We start from the raw sequence: 23,225 nt of genomic DNA, 5'->3' as shown, positions 1-23,225 counted from the left end.
TTTTGGGGTGATTTTTGGTGTTATTATGGCGAATAAATGTATCGACTGGTAAGAATTATGAGTGGATGATAGATTTTTTCATCTACCTGCAAAAGTGCTTGGTGGACCAAAATGTTTGTTTTTAGGCTCTCGTCATAAACCATGTCGCGGGTCGTTCAAAAACCACGCATTTGTTTACACCTTGTTCAGTCATGTTACCTCATTAGCTAACAACCTGGTTACTTTACCAGTATATATCTAAACATTTGGGGGCACAGAAAGAAAGAGAGAGCTTGGGATGAGAGAGGGTGCTTTAGCGGAAGTCAATTGGAGGGTTACTTAGTAGCAATGCAAATATCATGGTACAGCTAATATGGATACTCAATCACCATGGTACTTTTACAAACATATTATGATAAATAGATTTGAAACTTGTATCTCATTATGGTAAATGGTGAAATAAGTATAGCCAGTTATAATGTAATGCTTTAGCAGATAATAAGAACATAACAATATTTAACTGGCTCAAAGAGAAGGAATATAATATCTACTGTCAATAGGAAACTCATTCAACAATTTTAGTTAAAGTTATGTGGAAAAATATACACTACTGTTCAAAGGTTTGGGGTCACTTAGAAATGTCCTTGTTTTTGAAAGAAAAGCACATTTTTTGCCCATCAAAATAACATCAAATTGATCAGAATTACAGAGTAGACATTGTTAATGTTGTAAATGCCTATTGTAGCTGGAAACTGCAGATTTTTTTATGGAATATCTACATAGGCATACAGAGGCCCATTATCAATAACCATCACTCCTGTGTTGTTGTGTTAGCTAATCCAAGTTTATCATTTTAAAAGGCTAATTGATCATTAGAAAACCCTTTTGCAATTATGGTAGCACAGCTGAAAATGGTCATACTGATTAAATAATCAATAAAACTGTCCTTCTTTAGACTAGTTGAGTATCTGGAGCGTCAGCATTTGTAGGTTCAATTACAGGCTCAAAACGGCCAGAAACAAAGACCTTTCTTCTGAAACTCGTCAGTCTATTCTTGTCCTGAGAAATTATGGCTATTCCATGCGAGAAATTGCCAAGAAACTGAAGATCTCGTACAACGCTGTGTACTACTCCCTTCACAGAATAGTGCAAACTGTCTCTAACCAGAATAGAAAGAGGATTGGGAGGCCCTGATGCACAACTGAGCAGGAGGACTATTACATTAGAGTGTCTAGAGTTTGAGAAACAGAAGCCTCACAAGTCCTCAACTGGCAGCTTCATTAAATAGTATCCTCAAAACACCAGTCTCAACGTCAACAGTGAAGAGGCAACTCCGGGATGCTGGCCTTCTAGGCAGAGTTGCAAAGAAAAAGCCCTATCTCAGACAGGCCAATAAAAATAAAATATTAAGATGGGCAAAAGAACACAGATACTGGACAGAGGAACTCTGCCTAGAAGGCAAGCATCCCGGAGTCGCCTTGTCACTGTTGATGTTGAGACTGGTGTTTTGTAGATTTTTCAAAAATCTGCTGTTTCTAGCTACAATAGTCATTTACAACATTAACAACACTGTAGTTCTGATCAATTTGATGTTATTTTAATTGACAAAAAAAACATCTATAATTTAGGCCAAACAACTACGTTTTCCCCTACTGTATTTATTTATTTATTTTGCTCCTTTGCACCCCATTATTTCTATTTCTACTTTGCACATTCTTCCACTGCAAATCTACCATTCCAGTGTTTTACTTGCTATATTGTACGTACTTCGCCACCATGGCCTTTTTTTTGCCTTTACCTCCCTTATCTCACCTCATTTGCTCACATTGTATATAGACTTATTTTTCTACTGTATTATTGACTGTATGTTTGTTTTACTCCATGTGTAACTATGTTAAATAAAGGTTAAATTAAATGTAAAAAAAATTATGATTAATTATTATGGTGGGAGATTATAATATTGTTTAAATACCTAAATGGACCGTAAAGGAAATCACACTACAAACTATCACCTTCATGCACTTTTAAGGAAATCATGAATATCATGGATATACAGTGGGGCAAAAAAGTATTTAGTCAGCCACCAATTGTGCAAGTTCTCCCACTTAAAAAGATGAGAGAGGCCTGTAATTTTCATCATAGGTACACTTCAACTATGACAGACAAAATTAGAGAAAAAAATCCAGAAAATCACATTGTAGGATTTTTAATGATTTTTTTTCTTTTTTTTCCTTCTCATTTTGTCTGTCATAGATGAAGTGTACCTAAGATGGAAATTACAGGCCTCTCTCATATTTTTAAGTGGGAGAACTTGCACAATTGGTGGCTGACTAAATACTTTTTGCCCCACTGTATGTAAACTTCTGACCCACTGGGAATGTGATGAAAGAAATTAAAGCTGAAATAAATCATTCCCTCTACTATTATTCTGACATTTCACATTCTTAAAATAAAGTGGTGATCCTAACTGACCTAGGAACATAATTTTTAATCATTTTAAATGTCAGGAATTGTGAAAAATTGAGTTGAAATGTATTTGGCTAAGGTGCATTTAAACTTCTGGGGTAGGGGTAGCCAGGTGCATTTAAGAGCAGTTGGAAGCCACGGAAGGAGTGTTGTAATGGCATTGAAGCTCGTCTGCAGATTTGTTAACAAAGTGTCCAAAAGAAGGGCCAGAAGTATATGCCAGAATGGTGTTGTCTGCATAGAGGTGGATCAGAGAATCACCAGCAGCAAGAGCGACATCATTGATGTACACAGAGAAAAGAGTCGGCTGGAAAATTGAACCCTGTGGATTGAACCCAATAGAGACTGCCAGAGGTCCAGACAACAGGCCTGCCGATTTGACACACTGAAATCTGAGAAGTAGTTGGGGAAACAGGCGATGCATTCATTTGAAAAAACAAGAATGTTGAGTCTGCCGATAAGAATGCGGTGATTGACAGAGTCGAAAGCCTTGGCCAGGTCGATGAAGACGGCTGCACAGTATTGTCTTTTATCGATGGCGGATATGATATCGTTTAGGACCTTGAGCGTGGCTCATGACCCGCTCAGAAACCAGATTGCATAGTGGAGAAGGTACGGTGGAATTCTAAATGGCCGGTGATCTGTTTAACTTGTCTCACAAAGAGTTTAGAAAAGCAGGGCAGGACACATATAGGTCTGTAACAGTTTGGGTCCAGAGTGTCTCCACCTTTGAAGAGGGGGATGATAGTGCCCGGAGAATAGGAGTGGAACTGGGGGCTACAGGGCCTGGGTTAACCTCTACATCACCAGAGGAACAGAGGGGGAGTAGGATAAGGGTACGGCTAAAGGTTATAAGAACTGGTTGTCTAGTGTGTTGGGGACAGAGAATAAAAGGAGCAGATTTCTGGGCATGGTAGAATAGATTCAGGGCATAATGTACAGACAATGGTATGGTAGGATGTGAGTAGAGTGGAGGTAAACTTAGGCGTTGAGTGGCGCGAGGTCTCGTCTATGGAGGCACCAGTTAAGGAAGGTGAGGTCTCCATATGTGTGTGGGGTGGGACAAAAAGAGCTATCTAAGGCATTTTGAGCGGGACTGAGGACTCCACAGTCGTGGCCAAAAGTTTTGAGAATGACACAAATATGAATTCCCATAAAGTTTGCTAATTCAGTGTCTTTAGATATTTTTGTCAGATGTTACTATGGAATACTGAAGTATAATTACAAGCACTTCATAAGTGTCAAAGGCTTTTACTGACAATTACATGATTTTGATGCAAAGAGTGAATATTTGCAGTGTTGACCCTTCTTTTTCAAGACCTCTGTAATCCGCCCTGGCAGGCTGTCAATTAACTTCTGGGCCACATCCTGACTGATGGCAGCCCATTCTTGCATAATCAATGCTTGGAGTTTGTCAGAATTTGTGGGTTTTTGTTTGTCCACCCGCCTCTTGAGGATTGACCACAAGTTCTCAATGGGATTAATGTCTGGGGAGTTTCCTGGCCATGGACCCAAAATATCGATGTTTTGTTCCCCGAGCCACTTAGTTATCACTTTTTCCTTATGTCAAGGTGCTCCATCATGCTGGAAAATACATTGATTTGTCACCAAACTGTGTGTAGGTACCATTCTTTATTCATGGCTGTGTTCTCAGGCAAAATTGTGAGTGAGCCCACTCCCTTGGCTGAGAAGCAACCCCACACACAAATGGTCTCAGGATGCTTTACTGTTGGCATGTCACAGGACTGATGGTAAGCGCTCACCTTGTCTTCTCCGGACAAGCTTTTTTCCGGATGCCCCAAACAAATCGGAAAGGGGATTCATCAGAGAAAATGACTTTACCCCAGTCCTTAGCAGTCCAATCCCTGTACCTCTTGCAGAATATCAGTCTGTCCCTGATGTTTTTCCTGGAGATAAGAGGCTTCTTTGCAGCCCTTCTTGACACCAGGCCCATCCTCCAAAAGTCTTTGCCTCACTGTGTGTGCAGATGCACTCACACCTGTCCTGCTGCCATTCCTGAGCAAGCTCTGTACTGGTGGTGCCCCGATCCCGCAGCTGAATCAACTTTAGGAGACGGTCCTGGCGCTTGCTGGACTTTCTTGGGCGCCCTGAAGCCTTCTTCACAACAATTGAACCGTTCTCCTTGAAGTTCTTGATGATCCGATAAATGGTTGATTTAGGTGCAATCTTACTGGCAAAAATATCCTTGCCTGGGAAGCCCTTTTTGTGCAAAGCAATGATGACGGCGCATGCAGGTAAACCATGGTTGACAGAGGAAGAACAATGATTCCAAGCACCACCCTCCTTTTGAAGCTTCCAGTCTGTTATTCAAACTCAATCAGCATGACAGAGTGATCTCCAGCCTTGTCATCACTCACACCTGTGTTAACGAGAGAATCACTGACATGTCAGCTGGTCCTATTGTGGCAGGGCTGAAATGCAGTGGAAATGTTTTTGGGGGATTCATGTCATTTGCATGGCAAAGAGGGACTTTGCAATTAATTGCAATTCATCTGATCACTCTTCATAACATTATGGAGTATATGCAAATTGCCATCAAACAAACTGAGGCGGCAAACATTGTGAAAATGTATATTTGTGTCATTCTCAAAACTTTTGGCCACGACTGTACAGTGAAATAAAACAATAAGAACTAGCCAAGACAGCAGTAGACAAGATATATTGACATTAGAGAGAGGTAAAAAGCAAACACAAATGTAGATCAGGAGAGCTAAGACAACAACGGGTAAATGGCAATGAATGGGCAGAGTTTGTCAGTTAGGTACATACAGGACCTGAGTTCGAGGCTGGGGCCGACAGGTACTCCCTTCACAGAACAGCGCAAACTGTCTCTAACCAGAATAGAAAGAGGAGTGTGAGTCCCCGGTGCACAACTGAGCAAGAGGACAATGACATAATTAAAGTGTCTAATTTGAGAAACAGATTTTATGTTGTGCTTATGTTGTGTTCACTTTAGGTGAAGCAGTGCTACCAATTGAAATGATTTTATTTAGAGCCCTGGGTGCGCATGCATGTGGTAGTGTGTGTGTGTCTGTGAAAGTGTGTGTTAGAAGTGTGTATGTGGTGTGCGTGCGGTTACCAGTGTTGTCCAGTAGTATGACCATGTTGTTCCATGCCAGGCTGTGGTCAGGCTTTAGCACTGTAGCATTCCTCCACGCATTCAGAGCATCTAGGTGTCTGTTCAGGTCTGCATACTAGACAAATAAAAAGCATGAGCTTGCACACACCCAGAGGAAATGACTTAGGTGCTGACTAACGGTGAATAAACAGTAAGCTTCAAAAACAAAGAGCTGCGCACTCCACATGTATAACCTCCTAGTCATTTACTGGGTAAAAACACACCAACGTTTCGGCATCGCTGTGCCTTCTTCAGGGTGATGTCATGAATGCTTGAACCAGGTTATGTAGATTTCATACATTACCATTCTAGCAAACCACATCACCTTCATTCATCATCAAATCCACAATCTGCAGTCTGTGTTTGAGGCTTACAGCAGCCTTGCCACTAGGTTTGGAACAGAACAAGCTACAGTACCTCATCGGGAAAAGTTACCACTCTCAAATCTATTGAATTAACTTTTTCTACATAGACTGATCAACATGATACATTTAAACATATAGTTTATTTAACCTTACAGTTTGGGGTACAACAGTACTAAGCTCATAAGACAATTAATAACATATTCTTCAATAATGAATTAGTGTAAATTGTATTGACTGTTTAATAGTAGGAAAACTTACGGATGGTGGCTTTAAGTCCAACCTCGGGTGGTGGATTTAAGTCCAACCTCGGGTGGTGGCATTAAGTCCAACCTCGGGTGGTGGCATTAAGTCCAACCTCGGGTGGTGGCATTAAGTCCAACCTCGGGTGGTGGCTTTAAGTCCAACCTCGGGTGGTGGCTTTAAGTCCAACCTCGGTTGGTGGCTTTAAGTCCAACCTCGGGTGGTGGCTTTAAGTCCAACCTCGGGTGGTGGCATTAAGTCCAACCTCGGTTGGTGGCTTTAAGTCCAACCTCGGGTGGTGGCTTTAAGTCCAACCTCGGGTGGTGGCTTTAAGTCCAACCTCGGGTGGTGGCTTTAAGTCCAACCTCGGGTGGTGGCTTTAAGTCCAACCTCGGGTGGTGGCTTTAAGTCCAACCTCGGGTGGTGGCTTTAAGTCCAACCTCGGGTGGTGGCTTTAAGTCCAACCTCGGGTGGTGGCTTTAAGTCCAACCTCGGGTGGTGGCATTAAGTCCAACCTCGGGTGGTGGCATTAAGTCCAACCTCGGGTGGTGGCTTTAAGTCCAACCTCGGGTGGTGGCTTTAAGTCCAACCTCGGGTGGTGGCTTTAAGTCCAACCTCGGGTGGTGGCTTTAAGTCCAACCTCGGGTGGTGGCTTTAAGTCCAACCTCGGGTGGTGGCTTTAAGTCCAACCTCGGGTGGTGGCTTTAAGTCAAACCTCGGTTGGTGGCTTTAAGTCAAACCTTTGTACTCACCAAGCGTCCCAGGTTGTAGTAACAGTCAGGGTATTTCTTCCGGAATTGGATGGCGTTCCAGTAGCTCTGCTCTGCTTCCTTAAACTTCTTCAGACTGTTTTGCACTATTCCCAGATTCATCCACGCTGCTGCAAAGTCCGGCCTTTCTCAGAAGAACACCACAGTTGCGTTTAATGTCCGGAATGTTTTATTTTTTGTGAAGTCAAAGGCTAATAATGTTATATCTGTGATTTTTTTCTGTGTGCATGTACATGCATGCATATGTTCGTGCATGACAGTGTGTGTGTCCACCTACTGTACGAGTACAGCTTTAGCCAGAAGCTCCTCTGCCTCCACCAATTCGTTCCTCTCTTTCAGGATGTTGCCTAGGTTGTTCATAGCGTGGACATACGTAGGGTGCAACCTGACACAAAACACAGCTGAGAGGGTCAATGGTTTCAGCCGTAGGTTTGATAAAGTGTTATCGTGACATGTGCTTTCCAATGCGACTCTGCTCCAATATCCACAGTAGCATAACACCTAGTATGAAACAATGTTTTGGGTGTAAGTGATATACAAGTATGGACATTGCAATGTAACCTACATGTACCATAGAACTATAGAAAAACTCATATTGAGAGTGTGAACCTGTAGTATTCGTACCTGACTGCCTCTCTGTAGTACTTGATGGCAGCACTGGTGTTCCCTCTGTCTGCTAGGTTCTTACCCACATTATAATGCACCTGGAGAGGGAAAGACAAAAAACAAACAAAATAAAAACTAATACAATTCAAATAAAACTTATTTTGAATAGTTTGGGAATCATTTTCATGACAGCTTGAGGACCCAATATGGTCTGACAAAGAGGCAGACAGACAGACACACCAATCGATGCACCAGTAATCCTGACAGACAGACAAGCCAGCAAGAAAGATAGACACATCAGACAGACAGACACCACCTTGGCATTGAGGGGACAGACTGACAGGGCACTGGTGAAGAGGCTCTGCTCGGACCGCCACTGGTGACTGCGCAGGGCACAGCGAGCCACATACACACATAGCAGGGCCAGCAGGGAGGCACGGAGCAGCCCCTACAACACACAAGATTGAGGACCATCCGTTACGACAGGACAATGAAGTGAAGGCAATGAAGTGAACCCTGTTTGATTCAGCTCCGTCCTAACAGTCTTAAATCCTCCATCTCTTTTCAATGTCCAACAGAAGACTAGATCAGGTGACAATTTTTTTTTGGAGAACCTCAAATGTATGTGATGTGTAGCTTTTAGCTGGGCGAGGGTGTGTGTGTGTATATTCTCTACCTTGCATCTGCTCCAGCGGCCGCAGCAGTGTCCCAGGGCGTAGGCCAGTAGCAGACAGTAGCCAGCGGAGGAGAGGTAGAGGACCCTCTCTGCAATGACGAAGCCAACCCTGAAGAATATGTTGCAGGCGGGCAGGAAGGGGACTACCAGCAGCACCAGACCCAGGGTCAACGTCCTGACAAGATTCACAGGGTCAAAGTAACACTTTGTAATATTTGGATGAACAGGGAGTACAGGGGGCCCCCATGTTGAGGATCAGAGGGGCGGACGTGTTGTTGCCTACCTACACCACTTTTGGTCGGCCCACCTGAACTCACACCTATTATTTGAATGAGGGTCTGCAGTGAACAGGACGTGAGGAGGAAGAGGTGGGTGGGTGTTTCACTGCTTTCACCAGTCTATAGAAAAGGTCATGGTCATACCGACATCCTTTAAAAAAAACCTTGGTGGAAGTGGAAACATAACACTGGGCTAATGAAGTATAGTAGAAAAAAACAGAAAGGCCTGCACACTATATATACTTCTAATTACCACCTTTATTGGCAACATTTCAAAGGATTTTCATCAGAGCATATTCAGTGTGCTGGCCTTTGTTCTTTTCACTGCTTGGACCCCTAAAAAACATGGTTACATAATACTTACAACACAGACATACTGTGTAATATACAGTTGTAAGTCAGCTGAGATTATTCTGAATGTTTCTATAAAGTGATCAGAAGTGATGGTTGAGTCACATACCATCCACTGTTCATAACTGAGTAACTAACATTGTATCCAAACATGTTTTATCTTGACAACAGTGTGTGTGTGTGCGTGTGCGTGTGTGCACACACACGTGTCGGCTGAGCTCTCTCCTACCTCCTCCTCTGGCTGTTCTGTGAGCATAAGGCTTGGCTTATCAAGCCTATCAGGAAGCACCAGAGCAGCAGCAGCCAGGCCGTCCTCCAATCAAACGCTGACTTAATGAGGGGCACACAGCCCATGGACCAATCAAAACACAGCCACCAGGGACACAGCAGCACCCAGGCATTCAGTGAGTAGTAGTAATTATAGTTGACTATCTGCCAATCACACAGAACAGGACAGGGGATGAGAATGAAAGAGAGAGAGAGAGAGAGAGAGAGAGAGAGAGAGAGAGTGGGAGGGATAGAGAGAGAGAGAGAGAGAGAGAGAGAGTGGGAGAGAGAGAGAGAGAGAGAGAGAGAGAGAGAGAGAGAGAGAGAGAGAGAGAGAGAGAGAGAGAGGAGGGAGAGAGAGAGAAGGAGGGGAGAGAGAAGAGAGAGAGAGAGAGAGAGAGAGGGAGGGAGAAGGAGAGGGAGAGAGAGAGGGAGGGAGAAGGAGAGGGAGAGAGAGAGAGAGAGAAGGAGAGGGAGAGAAGGAGAGAGAGAGAGAGAGAGAGAGAGAGAAGGAGGGGAGAGAGAGAGTGGGAGGGATAGAGAGAGAGTGGGAGGGAGAGAGAGAGAGAGAGAGTGGGAGGGAGAGAGAGAGAGAGTGGGAGTGGGGAGAGAGAGTGGGAGGGAGAGGGAGTACGAGGGAGAGGGAGAGAGAGTGGGAGGGAGAGGGAGAGAGAGTGGGAGGGAGAGGGAGAGAGAGTGGGAGGGAGAGGGAGAGAGTGGGAGGGAGAGAGAGAGAGAGAGAGAGAGAGAGAGAGAGAGAGTGGGAGGGAGAGGGAGAGAGCAGAGTGTGAGGGAGAAGGAGAGAGAGAGACAGCAGAGTGAGATGGCAGAGTGTGAGGGAGAAGGAGAGAGAGAGAGAGAGAGCAGAGTGAGATGGCAGAGTGTGAGGGAGAAGGAGAGAGAGAGGGAAAAAATAAGAACATTTCAAATAAAAAAATATGATTATGATTGTTGTACTACTAGAGGTCTGCGTGGTGATAGTTAGATGTTTTCAACTATTAAGATCACATCCTAAAAAGACCATCTAAAACCAAAAAAATTTCATCCATTTAGATTTAGTATTCTGACATAACTTTAAAATAATTTCCTTCCATAAAGGAGGGTGAGGTTACAAATTACCATAAGAGTCGTTATTTAGCCTACATACTCTATCCAGTATCATTCAAATAGGTAAAACACGACTCACTCTGAGAAAGACATTGTCTGCAAAGGATGCTGGGTTGTCTACTTCAGTGAAGGCGGGGGGCCCAGTTCCCATGATTCTCCAGCGGGCGTATAGCAGGGAGGCTCCGCCCATGGCCAGCAGAGCCAATCGGATCAGGAGGCCCGTCCGCACCCGCTCACTCACCTGACACGACACACACCAGAAAAACATACATTTACATTTACATTTAAGTCATTTAGCAGACGCTCTTATCCAGAGCGACTTACAAATTGGTGCATTCACCTTATGACCTCCAGTGGAACAGTAGTGCATCTAAATCTTTTCAGGGGGAGGGGGGGTGAGAGGGATTACTTTATCCTATCCTAGGTATTCCTTAAAGAGGTGGGGTTTCAGGTGTCTCCGGAAGGTGGTGATTGACTCCGCTGTCCTGGCGTCGTGAGGGAGTTTGTTCCACCATTGGGGGGCCAGAGCAGCGAACAGTTTTGACTGGGCTGAGCGGGAACTGTACTTCCTCAGTGGTAGGGAGGCGAGCAGGCCAGAGGTGGATGAACGCAGTGCCCTTGTTTGGGTGTAGGGCCTGATCAGAGCCTGGAGGTACTGAGGTGCCGTTCCCCTCACAGCTCCGTAGGCAAGCACCATGGTCTTGTAGCGGATGCGAGCTTCAACTGGAAGCCAGTGGAGGGAGCGGAGGAGCGGGGTGACGTGAGAGAACTTGGGAAGGTTGAACACCAGACGGGCTGCGGCGTTCTGGATGAGTTGTAGGGGTTTAATGGCACAGGCAGGGAGCCCAGCCAACAGCGAGTTGCAGTAATCCAGACGGGAGATGACAAGTGCCTGGATTAGGACCTGCGCCGCTTCCTGTGTGAGGCAGGGTCGTACTCTGCGGATGTTGTAGAGCATGAACCTACAGGAACGGGCCACATAGTAATAGAGGAGTCCGCAACAACAACAGCCCGAGTCCAAATTAGGTACACTTACCTAACCATAACATTTACATTTACATTTAAGTCATTTAGCAGACGCTCTTATCCAGAGCGACTTACAAATTGGTGCGTTCACCTTAAGACATCCAGTGGAACAGCCACTTTACAATAGTGCATCTAAATCTTTTAAGGGGGGGTGACCATAGGGTACATGATTGGTACATGTTAGAAGGCTATTCGGGTGCATTTCCATACAGGATTTACCCCAGTGTTTTACCCAAAAGGCTCAGAATTTTGTTTCCATCTATGCGGGGCGACATGTGTCTCACTGGCCATGGCTCCGGTGGTCATGCTCTCACTTTGGGTCAAAGCCAAGCAACTGGTACTTTTCAGCCTGCATTTACATAACAAAGGCAAACTGTGAACTTTCTCATTCTCACAAAGCCACTGTTATTATTATGCAGAGGTTGTTGATTCTGCTTTACACAAACCCTTTCTGTCAGCCCTAGCTACGGAAACACAACTTCCCTAGTATAACATAAGGGCATATAGAGTAGTGTAGCAGGAAAAGCAACATAATTAGTGTAAGAGGTAGAGCCCGACCAATAGTATCCTTTTACTGATGTATTTGTATCGCCGTTTGATCCATTGGAAAGGACATATACAAGATGTGGAGAAAGTAGTAGTTCATAGAATTTGACTTTATTGTGCATGACATTATTTGTCTTGAGGTCGGCAACTGCTTGTCCATTTTGAAACACTGTAGCTAGTAAAAACTTTCTCAAAATAGTCAGAATTAATCTAAGATAAAAATTAATGTGAGATTTCTTGAGTTATGTTTTTGCAGAGATCTTAGTCGCACAATTTTACATTAACTAAGATGTTTGGTGCAGAAAAACTGGGCATGAAAATGAGTAATCTCTCATTGAATGACAAGACTTGAAGAATCCCTACTGTTGACCAATCACCGACAAAAGGGCATAGACTTCGGCTTGCCTCGAGAAAAGGTCGTGCCCGAAAAGCTGAAAAAACCCTTACCGAAGTACAAAAACGTCACAAAATGTCATCATAATATATGCACGGACACTTCCAAACTGTTTCGGCTGGGAAGCATGCAGATGCCTTAAGTCAGAGAGGAGAGTGAACAACTGTGAACTAACTCTTAGTCTTACTGCTACCACTTTATTGAGCTGGCCAGCTCAATAAAAGTGCCAAAAATGCACCCTGGGCATATACCATTACGTGAAGTGTCTTGGTAGGATGTCAGGTGTCTTGACAAACAATTGATGGGGCGTACCAAGTAAGTGCCGTGCTAAGAACATTCAACTCTGTGGTAACGTTAATGCCCTTTAGTGAAGCCAGCGAGATCTAGTGTTATATATGCTCTTTGCGAAGCTTATTCCTCAAGCTCTGTCATTCAAATGTTTTCCGAGACACACACAAAAATAAAACTTTGCAGTTTACAAAGTAGCACGTTGCAGCTACGTTTTGATGTATGGGTTCAGCGTCACTTGATAGGGACTGGTTCAAATTCACGTTTCGCCAATCGCTAATCCATTTCCTTGACAAGTGCTAGCTAGCCAGCATTCTAACTAGCTGTGTGACGCCATTCACTGAAGCTTAGTAGTATCAAGAGTCCTTGGGACGTCCCTACGCTAAACCTGAACCATTACACTACACATTTGTTTGGAGGTCCCTAGGATCCCAGATAGCACAAAGACAACGCTTGTTTTTCCTTTCAAGTGATTACCAGAATTCAGTGGCTACAGCCTTACAATCGATGAAAACATAGCTAATTACTAATACACTGAAAATGTGTCCTGTCATTGTTTTCCAGCTGGCTAGCATGAGGCAGCTCATTCTTCAGAGCCTAGGCTTTTATTTGTTGATGATGGAATCAGTGCAGTTTATTCTCCTTTCACTAGATTAGAGTAACACCATTTTTACGTAAAAAATCTCTTTCTGGTGCTCCTAAATTATTACATTAATGTTCTTTCCTCAAATGTAAGAAATCAAAGTTGAGTATCTTTGTACGGAAGTTTTATAAAAATTTCAGCTAAAATAAAAATAAATCGGCACTTATCCGTTATTGATTAATATTTCCACTCTCTAAAATCGGAAAAACAAAAGATCCCATATCGTTCAGGCTCTAGTTAGACATACACTCAAATAACCATGGTTTAAATGGTTATATGAGTGTATGGTGAAATTATGTTACAATAGCTACAATGCAATATCCAAACCTTCATTCTACCGACGGTATGATTTTAAATACCGTACAAAAAAAAAACTGAAATACTCAATTGAGCCAGTCACATGTTTCTTTACAAAAAGCTAATGGAGCAAACGTAACATGACGATCTACTGTTGAGCAGCCCAAGAGAGTTGATCAGTTTAAACTTTAAATTCACTACTAATGTTTGCCAGCTAAATACGTAAGAAGTGCCAAATACATTTTCTCCAGCTCAGGGCTCCGGCTATGCATTTAGTTTGCTAGTTTTCTAGCTAGCTCAGTTTCAACTCCACAATGTACAGAGCATTCGAAAAGTATACAGACCCCTTCCATTTTCCCACATTTTCTTACATTAAAGTCTTACTTTAAAATACCCCATAATGGCAAAGCAAAAACTTTCTTAGAAATGTTTACAAATAAATAAATAAATACCTAATTTACGTAAGTATTCAGACCCTTTGCTATGAGACTCAAAATTGACATCAAGTTCATCCTGTTTCCATTGATCATCCTTGAGATTTTTCTGCAACTTGATTGGAGTCCACCTTTGGTAAATTGAATTGATTAGGCATGATTTGGAAAGGCGCATACCTGTCTATGTAAGGTCCGACAGTTGTCCGAGACAGGATTGTGTTGAGGCACAGATCTGGGGAAGGGTACCAAAACATTTCTGCAGCATTGAAGGTCCCCAAGAACAGTGGCCTCCATCATTCTAAAATGGAAGAAGTTTGGAACCACCAAGACCCTTCTTAGAGCTGACCGACCAGCCAAACTGAGCAATCGAGGGAGAAGGGCCTTGGTCAGGGAGGTGATCAAGAACACGATGTCACTGAGAGAGCTCCAGAGTATCTCTGCGGAGACGGAGAACCTTCCAGAAGGACAACCATCTCTGCAGCACTCCAACAATTAGGCCTTTATGGTAGAGTGGCCAGACGGAAGCCACTCCTCAGTAAAAGGCACATGGCAGCCTGCTTGGAGTTTACCAAAAGGCACCTAATGACTCTCAGACCATGAGAAACAAGATTATCTGGTCTGATGACAACAAGAGTGAACACTTTGGCCTGAATGCCAAGCGTCACATCTGGAGGAAATCTGGCACCATCCCTACAGTGAAGCATGGTGGTGGCAGCATCACGCTGTGAGGAAGTTTTTCAGCGGCTGGGAAGACTTGTCAGGATCGAGGGAAAGATGAATAGAGAAAGGTATACAGAGATCCTTGATGTAAACCTGCTCCAGAGTGCTCAGGACCTCAGACTGTGGCGAAGGTTCACCTTCCTACAGGATAACGACCCTAAGGGTGTTGTGTTAGGTAATCCAAGTTTATCATTTTAAAAGGCTAATTGATCATTAGAAAACCCTTTTGCAATTATGTTAACACAGCTGAAAACTGTTGTCCTGATTAAAGAAGCAATAAAACTGGCCTTCTTTAGATTAGTTGAGTATCTGGAGCATCAGCATTAGTGGGTTCGTTTACAGGCTTAAAATGGCCAGAAACAAATAACTTTCATGAAACTCGTCAATCTATTCTTGTACTGAGAAATGAAGGCTATTCCATACGAGAAATTGACAAGAAACTGAAGATCTCGTACAACGCTGTGTACTACTCCCTTCACAGAACAAACGGTCTCTAACCAGAATAGAAAGAGGAGTGGGAGGCCCCGGTGCACAACTGAGCAAGAGGACAGGTACATCAGAGTGTCTAGTTTGAGAAACAGATGTTAAAAAGAAAAAGCCATATCTCAGACTGGCAAAGAAAAGATGAAGATGGGAAAAAGAACACGGACACCGGACAGAGGAAGATTGGAAAAAAGTGTTATGGACAGATGAATCTAAGTTTGAGGTGTTCGGATCACAAAGAAGAAAATATGCTGGAGTAGTGCTTGACGCAATCTGTCAAACATGGTGGAAGCAATATGATGGTCTAGGGGTGATTTGGTGGTGGTAAAGTGGGAGATTTTTACAAGGTAAAAGGGATCTTGAAGAAGGAAGGCTATCACTCCATTTTGCAATGCCATGCCATACCCTGCGGACGGCGCTTAATTTGAGACAATTTCCTCCTTCAACAGGACAATGACCCAAAGCACAGCTCCAAACTATGCAATAACTATTTAGGGAAGAAGCAGACAACTGGTATTCTGTCTATAATGGAGTGGCCAGCACAGTCACCCGATCTCAACCCTATTGAGCTGTTGTGGGAGTATCTTGACCGTACGGGTATGTAAGAAGTGCCCATCAAGCCAATCCAATTTGTGGGAGGTGCCTCAGGAAGCATGGGGTGAAATCTCTTCAGATTACCTCAACAAATTGACAACTAGAATGCCAAAGGTCTCCAAGGCTGTAATTGCTGCAGATTGAGGATTCTTTGGTGAAAACAGTTTGAAGGACACTATTATTTCAATTAAAAATCATTATTTATAACCTTGTCAACGTCTTGGCTATATTTACTATTCATTTTGCAACTCATTTCATGTATGTGTTCATGGAAAACAAGGACATTTCTAAACTTTTGAACGGTAGTGTATATTTTTTACGTTTGGAACGAAATAGCGCCCCTTGTGTGCAAGTGCCGGTAATACCATACATCCCAGTATGGTACAAGAACATTATAAATTTATGAAAATCTGGATACCTCCCAACCCTAGCGAATGTCACTGTTCCAATGTCCACACTAGCATACCTTGTAGAATAAAGACATGTATTGGGCATTGAAAGTAGTATGCTAGTTACTCACGTCTTCTGCTTTCCTCCTGAGGAACAGCCTCTGGCTCAGCTCGTAGACATTTACATTACAGATGACAAGGACATCAAAGGCAGCGTTCACCCCCTGAGAGAAGAGAGAAACATTAGAGATTAGACATTCAAGCACAATATAAACCAGCGACAGACATCAGATAGTTGCTGGGTCAAGTTCACAAGAGTTAAATATAGGCTACAAATGTATTAGGCTTCCATTACACAAGCTTAGTCATAAACACAATGTACTGTATATGACTATCAAGAGAGTGGCGCTAGCTATGCCAAGTTTATGAGTTTAATTCTCGCAGGGATCACGTACTAAATATCTACGCACTTTGGATAAAAGCGGCTACTAGGTCGCATTTAATTAACAGTAAGGTGAGGATGTTTTGACGCCCCTACCAGGACTGTGATGCCTTGTTCTTTGCAGAGCATGGCCGCAGCGCACAGCAAGAGGCTCACGGCAATCCAATGGATGGAAAACTTCTCCTCGCTCTCCCTACCTGCAGAAGACATCCATAGATGAGTGAGACATAGTTCATAAATTAAATATTCAAACGATAAAATGGTTTCTGCAATACAGTGGGGCAAAAAAGTATTTAGTCAGCCACCAATTGTGCAAGTTCGCCCACTTAAAAAGATGAGAGAGGCCTGTAATTTTCATCATAGGTACACTTCAACGATGAAAGACAAAATGAAAGAAAAAAATCCAGAAAATCACATTGTAGAATTTTTAATGAATTTATTTGCAAATTACGGTGGAAAATAAGTATTTGGTCAATAACAAAAGTTTATCTCAATACTTTGTTATATACCCTTTGTTGGCAATGACAGAGGTCAAACGTTTTCTGTAAGTCTTCACAAGGTTTTCACACACTGTTGCTGGTATTTTGGCCCATTCCTCCATGCAGATCTCCTCTAGAGCAGTGATGTTTTGGGGCTGTTGCTGGGCAACACGGACTTTCAACTCCCTCTAAAGATTTTCTATGGGGGGCGTCAGGGTAGCCTAGTGGTTAGAGCGTTGGACTAGTAACCGGAAGGTTGCAAGTTCAAACCCCCGTGCTGACAAGGTACAAATCTGTCGTTCTGCCCCTGAACAGGCAGTTAACCCACTGTTCCTAGGCCGTCATTGAAAATAAGAATTTGTTCTTAACTGACTTGCCTAGTTAAATAAAGGTAAAATAAAAATAAGATCTGGAGACTGGCTAGGCCACTCCAGGACCTTGAAATGCTTCTTACGAAGCCACTCCTTCGTTGCCCGGGCGGTGTGTTTGGAATCATTGTCATGCTGAAAGACCCAGCCACGTTTCATCTTCAATGCCCTTGCTGATGGAAGGAGGTTTTCACTCAAAATCTTACGATACATGGCACCATTCATTCTTTCCTTTACACGGATCAGTCGTCTTGGTCCCTTTGCAGAAAAACAGCCCCAAAGCATGATGTTTCCACACCCATGCTTCACAGTAGGTATGGTGTTCTTTGGATGCAACTCAGCATTCTTTGTCCTCCAAAAACGACAAGTTTTTTTTTACCAAAAAGTTATATTTTCGTTTCATCTGACCATATGACATTCTCCCAATCTTCTTCTGGATCATCCAAATGCTCTCTAGCAAACTTCAGACGGGCCTGGACATGTATTGGCTTAAGCAGGGGGACACGTCTGGCACTGCAGGATTTGAGTACCTGGCGGTATTTTACTGATATTAGGCTTTGTTACTTTGGTCCCAGCTCTCTCACTAGCTCCCCCCGTGTGGTTCTGGGATTTTTGCTCACTGTTCTTGTGATCATTTTGACCCCACAGGGTGAGATCTTGCTTGGAGCCCCAGATCGAGGGAGATTATCAGTGGTCTTGTATGTCTTCCATTTCCTAATAATTGCTCCCACAGTTGATTTCTTCAAACCAAGCTGCTTCCCTATTGCAGATTCAGTCTTCCCAGCCTGGTGCAGGTCTACAATTTTGTTTCTGGTGTCCTTTGACAGCTCTTTGGTCTTGGCCATAGTGGAGTTTGGAGTGTGACTGTTTGAGGTTGTGGACAGGTGTCTTTTATACTGATAACAAGTTCAAACAGGTGCCATTAATACAGGTAACGAGTGGAGGACAGAGGAGCCTCTTAAAGACAAAGTTACAGGTCTGTGAGAGCCAGAAATCTTGCTTGTTTGTAGGTGATCAAATACTTATTTTCCAACATAATTTGCAAATAAATTCATTAAAAATCCTACAATGTGATTTTCTGGATTTTTTTTCTTCTCATTTTGTCTGTCATAGTTGAAGTGTACCTATGATGAAAATGACAGGCCTCTCTCATCTTTTTAATTGGGAGAAATGCACAATTGGTGGCTGACTAAATACTTTTTTGCCCCACTGTAAATATTCAAACAATAACATGACAAGACTGTGCAAAGCTGTCATCAAGGCAAAGGGTGGCTACTTTAAAGAATCTCAAAAATTCAATATTTTGTTTAACACATTTTTAGTTACTACATTATTCCATATGTGTTATTTCATAGTTTTGATGTCTTCACTATTATTCTACAATGTAGAAAACAGTAAAAAATAAAGAAAAACTCTTGAATGAGTAGGTGTATCCAAACCTTTGACTGGTACTGTGTGTGTGTATGTGTGTGTGTGTGTGTGTGTGTGTGTGTAAGATACATACTTCCAAGACATATCAACTATGTTAACTTAGGAAATCTGAAAACACGAATGAGACTTGTGTACATTGCCTATAGATGTGATGCATGTTCTTCCTCTCTCTGTATACATTCAAGCAACCATGACACACCATCCTTAATGCATACAAAACCTACCTCCTCTGAAGGCTCTGCAGTAGGTCAGAAAGGAGAGCTGGAAGAACAGTGCACAAAGTAGGTCTGCCCGGCCTACAATCCCTGCCACCTGAAAGAGAGAAAGAGGGGTTTAATAACTTCTTATGGCTTGGGGGCAGTATTTCGATGTCTGGATGAGACGCGTGCCCAAAGTAAACTGCCTGTCACTCAGGCCCAGAAGCTAGGATATGCATTTAATTGGTAAATTTGGATTGAAAACACTAAAGTTTCCAAAACTGTTAAATTAATGTCTGTGAGTATAACAGAACTGATATGGAAGGCAAAAACCTGAGGAAAATCCATCCAGGAAGTGGGATTTTTTTTGATGTGAGTATTTTCAAATGAATGCCTATAGAGTATCTAATGGGTTAGGACCCAGATTGCAGTTTCTATGGCTTCCACTAGATGTCAACAGTCTTCAGACATTGTTTTAGACTTGTTTTCTGAAAAAATTAAGAAGAATGAGACCTTTGTCAGTGGACTGTAGAATCATGCAGTGCTGGTATGCGCACCCTTCCTTGTTTTCCTTTCTATTGAATACGCTATTGTCCGGTTGACATATTATCGATTATTTAGACAATTGACAACCTGAGGATTAATTATAAACATCGTTTGACATGTTTCAACGAACTTTACCGGTACTATTAGGATGTATTCGTCTGCATATTTTGATTGCCTTTGAGCCAGTGGATTACTGAACAAAACGCGCCAACAAAACTTCGGGATAAAGAGGGACTTTATCGAACAAAACCAACATTTATTGTGTAACAGGGTCTCTTGTGACTGCAACCATATGAAGATCTTCAAAAGGTATGTGATTCATTTTATCACTATTTCTGACTTTTGTAATTCCTTTACTTGGTTGGAAAATGTTTGTATGCTTTTGTAAGCGTCTTCAGATAATCGCATGGTATGCTTTCACCGTAAAGCCTTTTTGAAATCTGACAAAGCATCTGGATTAACAAGAAGTTCATCTTTAAACCAATGTATGACACTTGTATTTTTTATGAATATTTCTGTATTTTGAATTTGGCGCTCTGCAATTTCACCGGATGTTGTCGAGGTGGGTAGCTAGCGGAACGCCTGCGCCAGAAAGGTTAACTGCTGTATGAGAGACAGAATTCTGTCATTTGACAGTTAAAAATCAACACCTATTATCTAATCTACCCTTGGACACTTCGGGTAGACCAGAAATGATGAAGGCAACTGTGTCAGCCAACAGATAGTCGGAATGTATATTTTAACAACCTGCACATGGATCAAATGCAATAACGCAAATACACCATCTTTCTGTATCTGCTCCTGTACTGTATATAACAGCCTTACTGACAGCAGCCAATTAACATCCAGCGCAGGAGACTCTCATTACTGGCCTGTGTGTGCAGTGCATGTGTGTGTGTCCCTCTCTGTCGGTGTGTGTGTGTGAGAGAGAGTATATTACATATAGTGTGCATGATTTATACTGTGTCTGTATAGTGTGTACTGCATACGTCCTGGAATCCTGGGGGCTATCTCCTTTGATAAGTGCAGCAGGCCTTGGGTCTGCGGTCTGCCCGATCCCACCCCCAGGTCTCCCTCAGCCTGTTGCCCTCCCTGATTAAAGCCAGCCGAGAGCAGGGGGGGTGCAGCTCTCCAGCCGGGCACCGCAGCCCTCACACACCACAACCGGGTATGAATAAGCTTTTAATAGTCTGGGCCTCGCTCAAAACGCACACCTTTTCGATGCACACTCCGATTGAGATGGACCTTTGTTCCTGGCATGGCTCTAACGCATGTTTAATACAACAAACACCCGTGGATGTTGGAACACATGTAGTGATGAGAGACTGTTATTATTTTGGAAAGTAAGTAAAGAGATATTGTTTGCCAGAGGGGGAATCATAGAATTGGACAAAGTCTATCAGTTCAAAATGTTACATATCAAATGGTACACCAGATATGGCCGCCATTACACGATTATCTACCATGGAATATTGCTTTGATTAAGGACGTCACTTCTAGTCCATTCTGAATCTATTGAGCTAACAACCCAGTGTCATCATAGCTCCAGTGCCGGAGTTTGGTTTTGGTAACAGCCCTGCCGACTCCGGACTATGCATTGCCCCTTGTGATAGGTCCGGGTTCAATCCCCAAGACTCCCACTTTTCATATTTGCGTACAGTACCCATCTCATAAGTCTCCTCCTCTCATCTCAGTCGATCTCACTAAAACAAACAAATATTATGTGATAGACACGCATAGTACCTGTCTGTGTGTTTTCACTATTTCTTACATCCCTCCATTCCATACAATGTTTGTCTACTTACGCTTTCGGTGTGAACGGGGTGTGCTGAAAAGAGAAGACCAGCCAGGAGAGAAGCTTTGGGTGCGTGGTTGAGCCTGTTCCCATTCCCATCGTATGCCAAACCACCGATCAGTACGGAGAACATGTCGATCATCAGCGCTGATATGAGACTGTGCAGGCCGATGTTCAGCACATGGAAGCCTACTGGGTGCAGCCCACCAGCAATGAGGTAGTTAAGCCTGGGTCCATAAAATAGATGACAGCATGAATTCTACAAACAGATTATTTTTTTTTTTTTAAATATATCAATAATACAAAATGATATCAACAAAGCACAGACATGTACAGTTGAAGTCAGAAGTTTACATACACTTAGGTTGGAGTCATTAAAACTTGTTTTTCAACCACTCCACAAATTTCTTGTTAACAAACTATAGTTTTGGCAAGTCAGTTAGGACATCTACTTTGTGCATGACACAAGTCATTTTTCCAACAATTGTTTACAGACAGATTATTTCACTGTATCACAATTCCAGTGGGTCAGAAGTTAACATACACTAAGTCGACTGTGCCTATAAACGTCTTGAAAAATTCCAGAAAATTATGTAATGGCTTTAAAAGCTTCTGATAGGCTAATTGACATCATTTGAGTCAATTGGAGATGTACCTGTGGATGTATTTCAAGGCCTACCTTCAAATTCTGTGACACTTTGCTTGACATCATGGGAAAATCAAAAGAAATCAGCCAAGACCTCAGAAAAACAAGTCTGGTTCAAGTCTGGTTCACAAGTCCACAAGTCTAGTTCATCCTTCGGAGATATTTCCAAATGCCTGAAGGTACTACTACGTTCATCTGTACAAACAATAGTACACAAGTATAAACACCATGGGACCAAGCAGCCATCATACCGCTCAGGAAGGAGATGCGCTTTGTCTCCTAGAAATGAACGTACTTTGCTGCAAAAAGTGCAAATCAATCCCAGAACAACAGCAAAGGACCTTGTGAAGATGCTGGAGGAAACCGGTACAAAAGTATCTATATCCACAGTAAAACGAGTCCTATATCGAAATAACCTGAAAGGCCACTCAGCAAGGAAGAAGCCACTACTCCAAAACTGCCATAAAAAAGCCAGACTACGGTTTACAACTGCACATGGGGACAAAGATCGTACTTTCTGGAGAAATGTCCTCTGGTCTGACGGAACAAAAATAGAACTGTTGGCCATAATGACCATCGTTATGTTTGAGGGAAAAAGGGGGATGCTTGCAAGCCAAATAACACCATCCCAACCGTGAAGCACAGGGGTGACAGCATCATGTTGTGGGCGTGCTTTGCTGCAGAAGGGACTGGTGCACTTCACAAAATAGATAGTATCATGAGGTAGGAAGATGATGTGGATATATTGAAGCAACATCTCAAGACATCAGTCAGGAAGTTAAAGCTTGGTCACAAATGGGTTTTCCAAATGGACAATGACCCCAAGCATACTTCCAGTTGTGGAAAATGGCTTAAGGACAACAAAGTCAAGGTATTGGAGTGGCCATCACAAAGCCCTGACCTCAATCCTACAGAACATTTGTGGGCAGAACTGAAAAAGCGTGTGCGAGTAAAATGGCCTACAAACCTGTCGCAGTTACACCCAACTTACTATGGGAAGCTTGTAGAAGGCTACCTGAAACATTTGGCTCAAACAATTTAAAGGCAATGCTACCAAATACTAATTGAGTGCATGTAATCTTCTGACCCACTGGGAATCTGATGAAAGAAATAAAAGCTGAACTTAACCATTCTCTCTATTATTATTCTGACATTTCACATTCTTAAAATAAAGTGATGATCATAACTGACCAAAGACAGGCAATTTTTACTTGGATTAAATGTCTGGAATTGTGAAAAACAGAGTTTAAATGTACTATCAAA

At 42.8% G+C, this 23,225-nt stretch overlaps 1 protein-coding gene across 3 annotated transcripts in view; it reads right to left on the bottom strand.

Annotated features, from left to right (window-relative positions):
- Window positions 1-23,225, bottom strand: part of tmtc4 (transmembrane O-mannosyltransferase targeting cadherins 4) — a 40,703-nt gene that overhangs the window by 6,227 nt on the left and 11,251 nt on the right. Inside the window, exons 4-16 of one of the 3 annotated variants that reach the window (XM_065026161.1) lie at window positions 21,327-21,543; window positions 19,003-19,090; window positions 16,597-16,697; window positions 16,190-16,282; window positions 10,324-10,485; window positions 9,100-9,302; window positions 8,242-8,416; window positions 7,882-8,013; window positions 7,584-7,663; window positions 7,237-7,344; window positions 6,942-7,083; window positions 5,546-5,660; window positions 5,236-5,297 (exon numbers count right to left, since the gene is read on the bottom strand). In XM_065026161.1, coding sequence (XP_064882233.1) covers window positions 5,275-5,297; window positions 5,546-5,660; window positions 6,942-7,083; window positions 7,237-7,344; window positions 7,584-7,663; window positions 7,882-8,013; window positions 8,242-8,416; window positions 9,100-9,302; window positions 10,324-10,485; window positions 16,190-16,282; window positions 16,597-16,697; window positions 19,003-19,090; window positions 21,327-21,543 — 1,639 coding nt within the window. In that variant the 3' untranslated portion in view covers window positions 5,236-5,274. The remainder of the gene's footprint in view (window positions 1-5,235; window positions 5,298-5,545; window positions 5,661-6,941; window positions 7,084-7,236; window positions 7,345-7,583; window positions 7,664-7,881; window positions 8,014-8,241; window positions 8,417-9,099; window positions 9,303-10,323; window positions 10,486-16,189; window positions 16,283-16,596; window positions 16,698-19,002; window positions 19,091-21,326; window positions 21,544-23,225) is intronic. The other 2 variants (XM_065026068.1, XM_065026108.1) reach the window with 2 other exon arrangements.

Source organism: Oncorhynchus nerka, linkage group LG1 (genome assembly GCF_034236695.1).
Source record: "Oncorhynchus nerka isolate Pitt River linkage group LG1, Oner_Uvic_2.0, whole genome shotgun sequence".
Taxonomy (NCBI): Eukaryota; Metazoa; Chordata; class Actinopteri; order Salmoniformes; family Salmonidae; genus Oncorhynchus; species Oncorhynchus nerka.
Note: the sequence above shows the minus strand (reverse complement) of the source record. Positions and strands in the feature narration are given on the sequence as shown.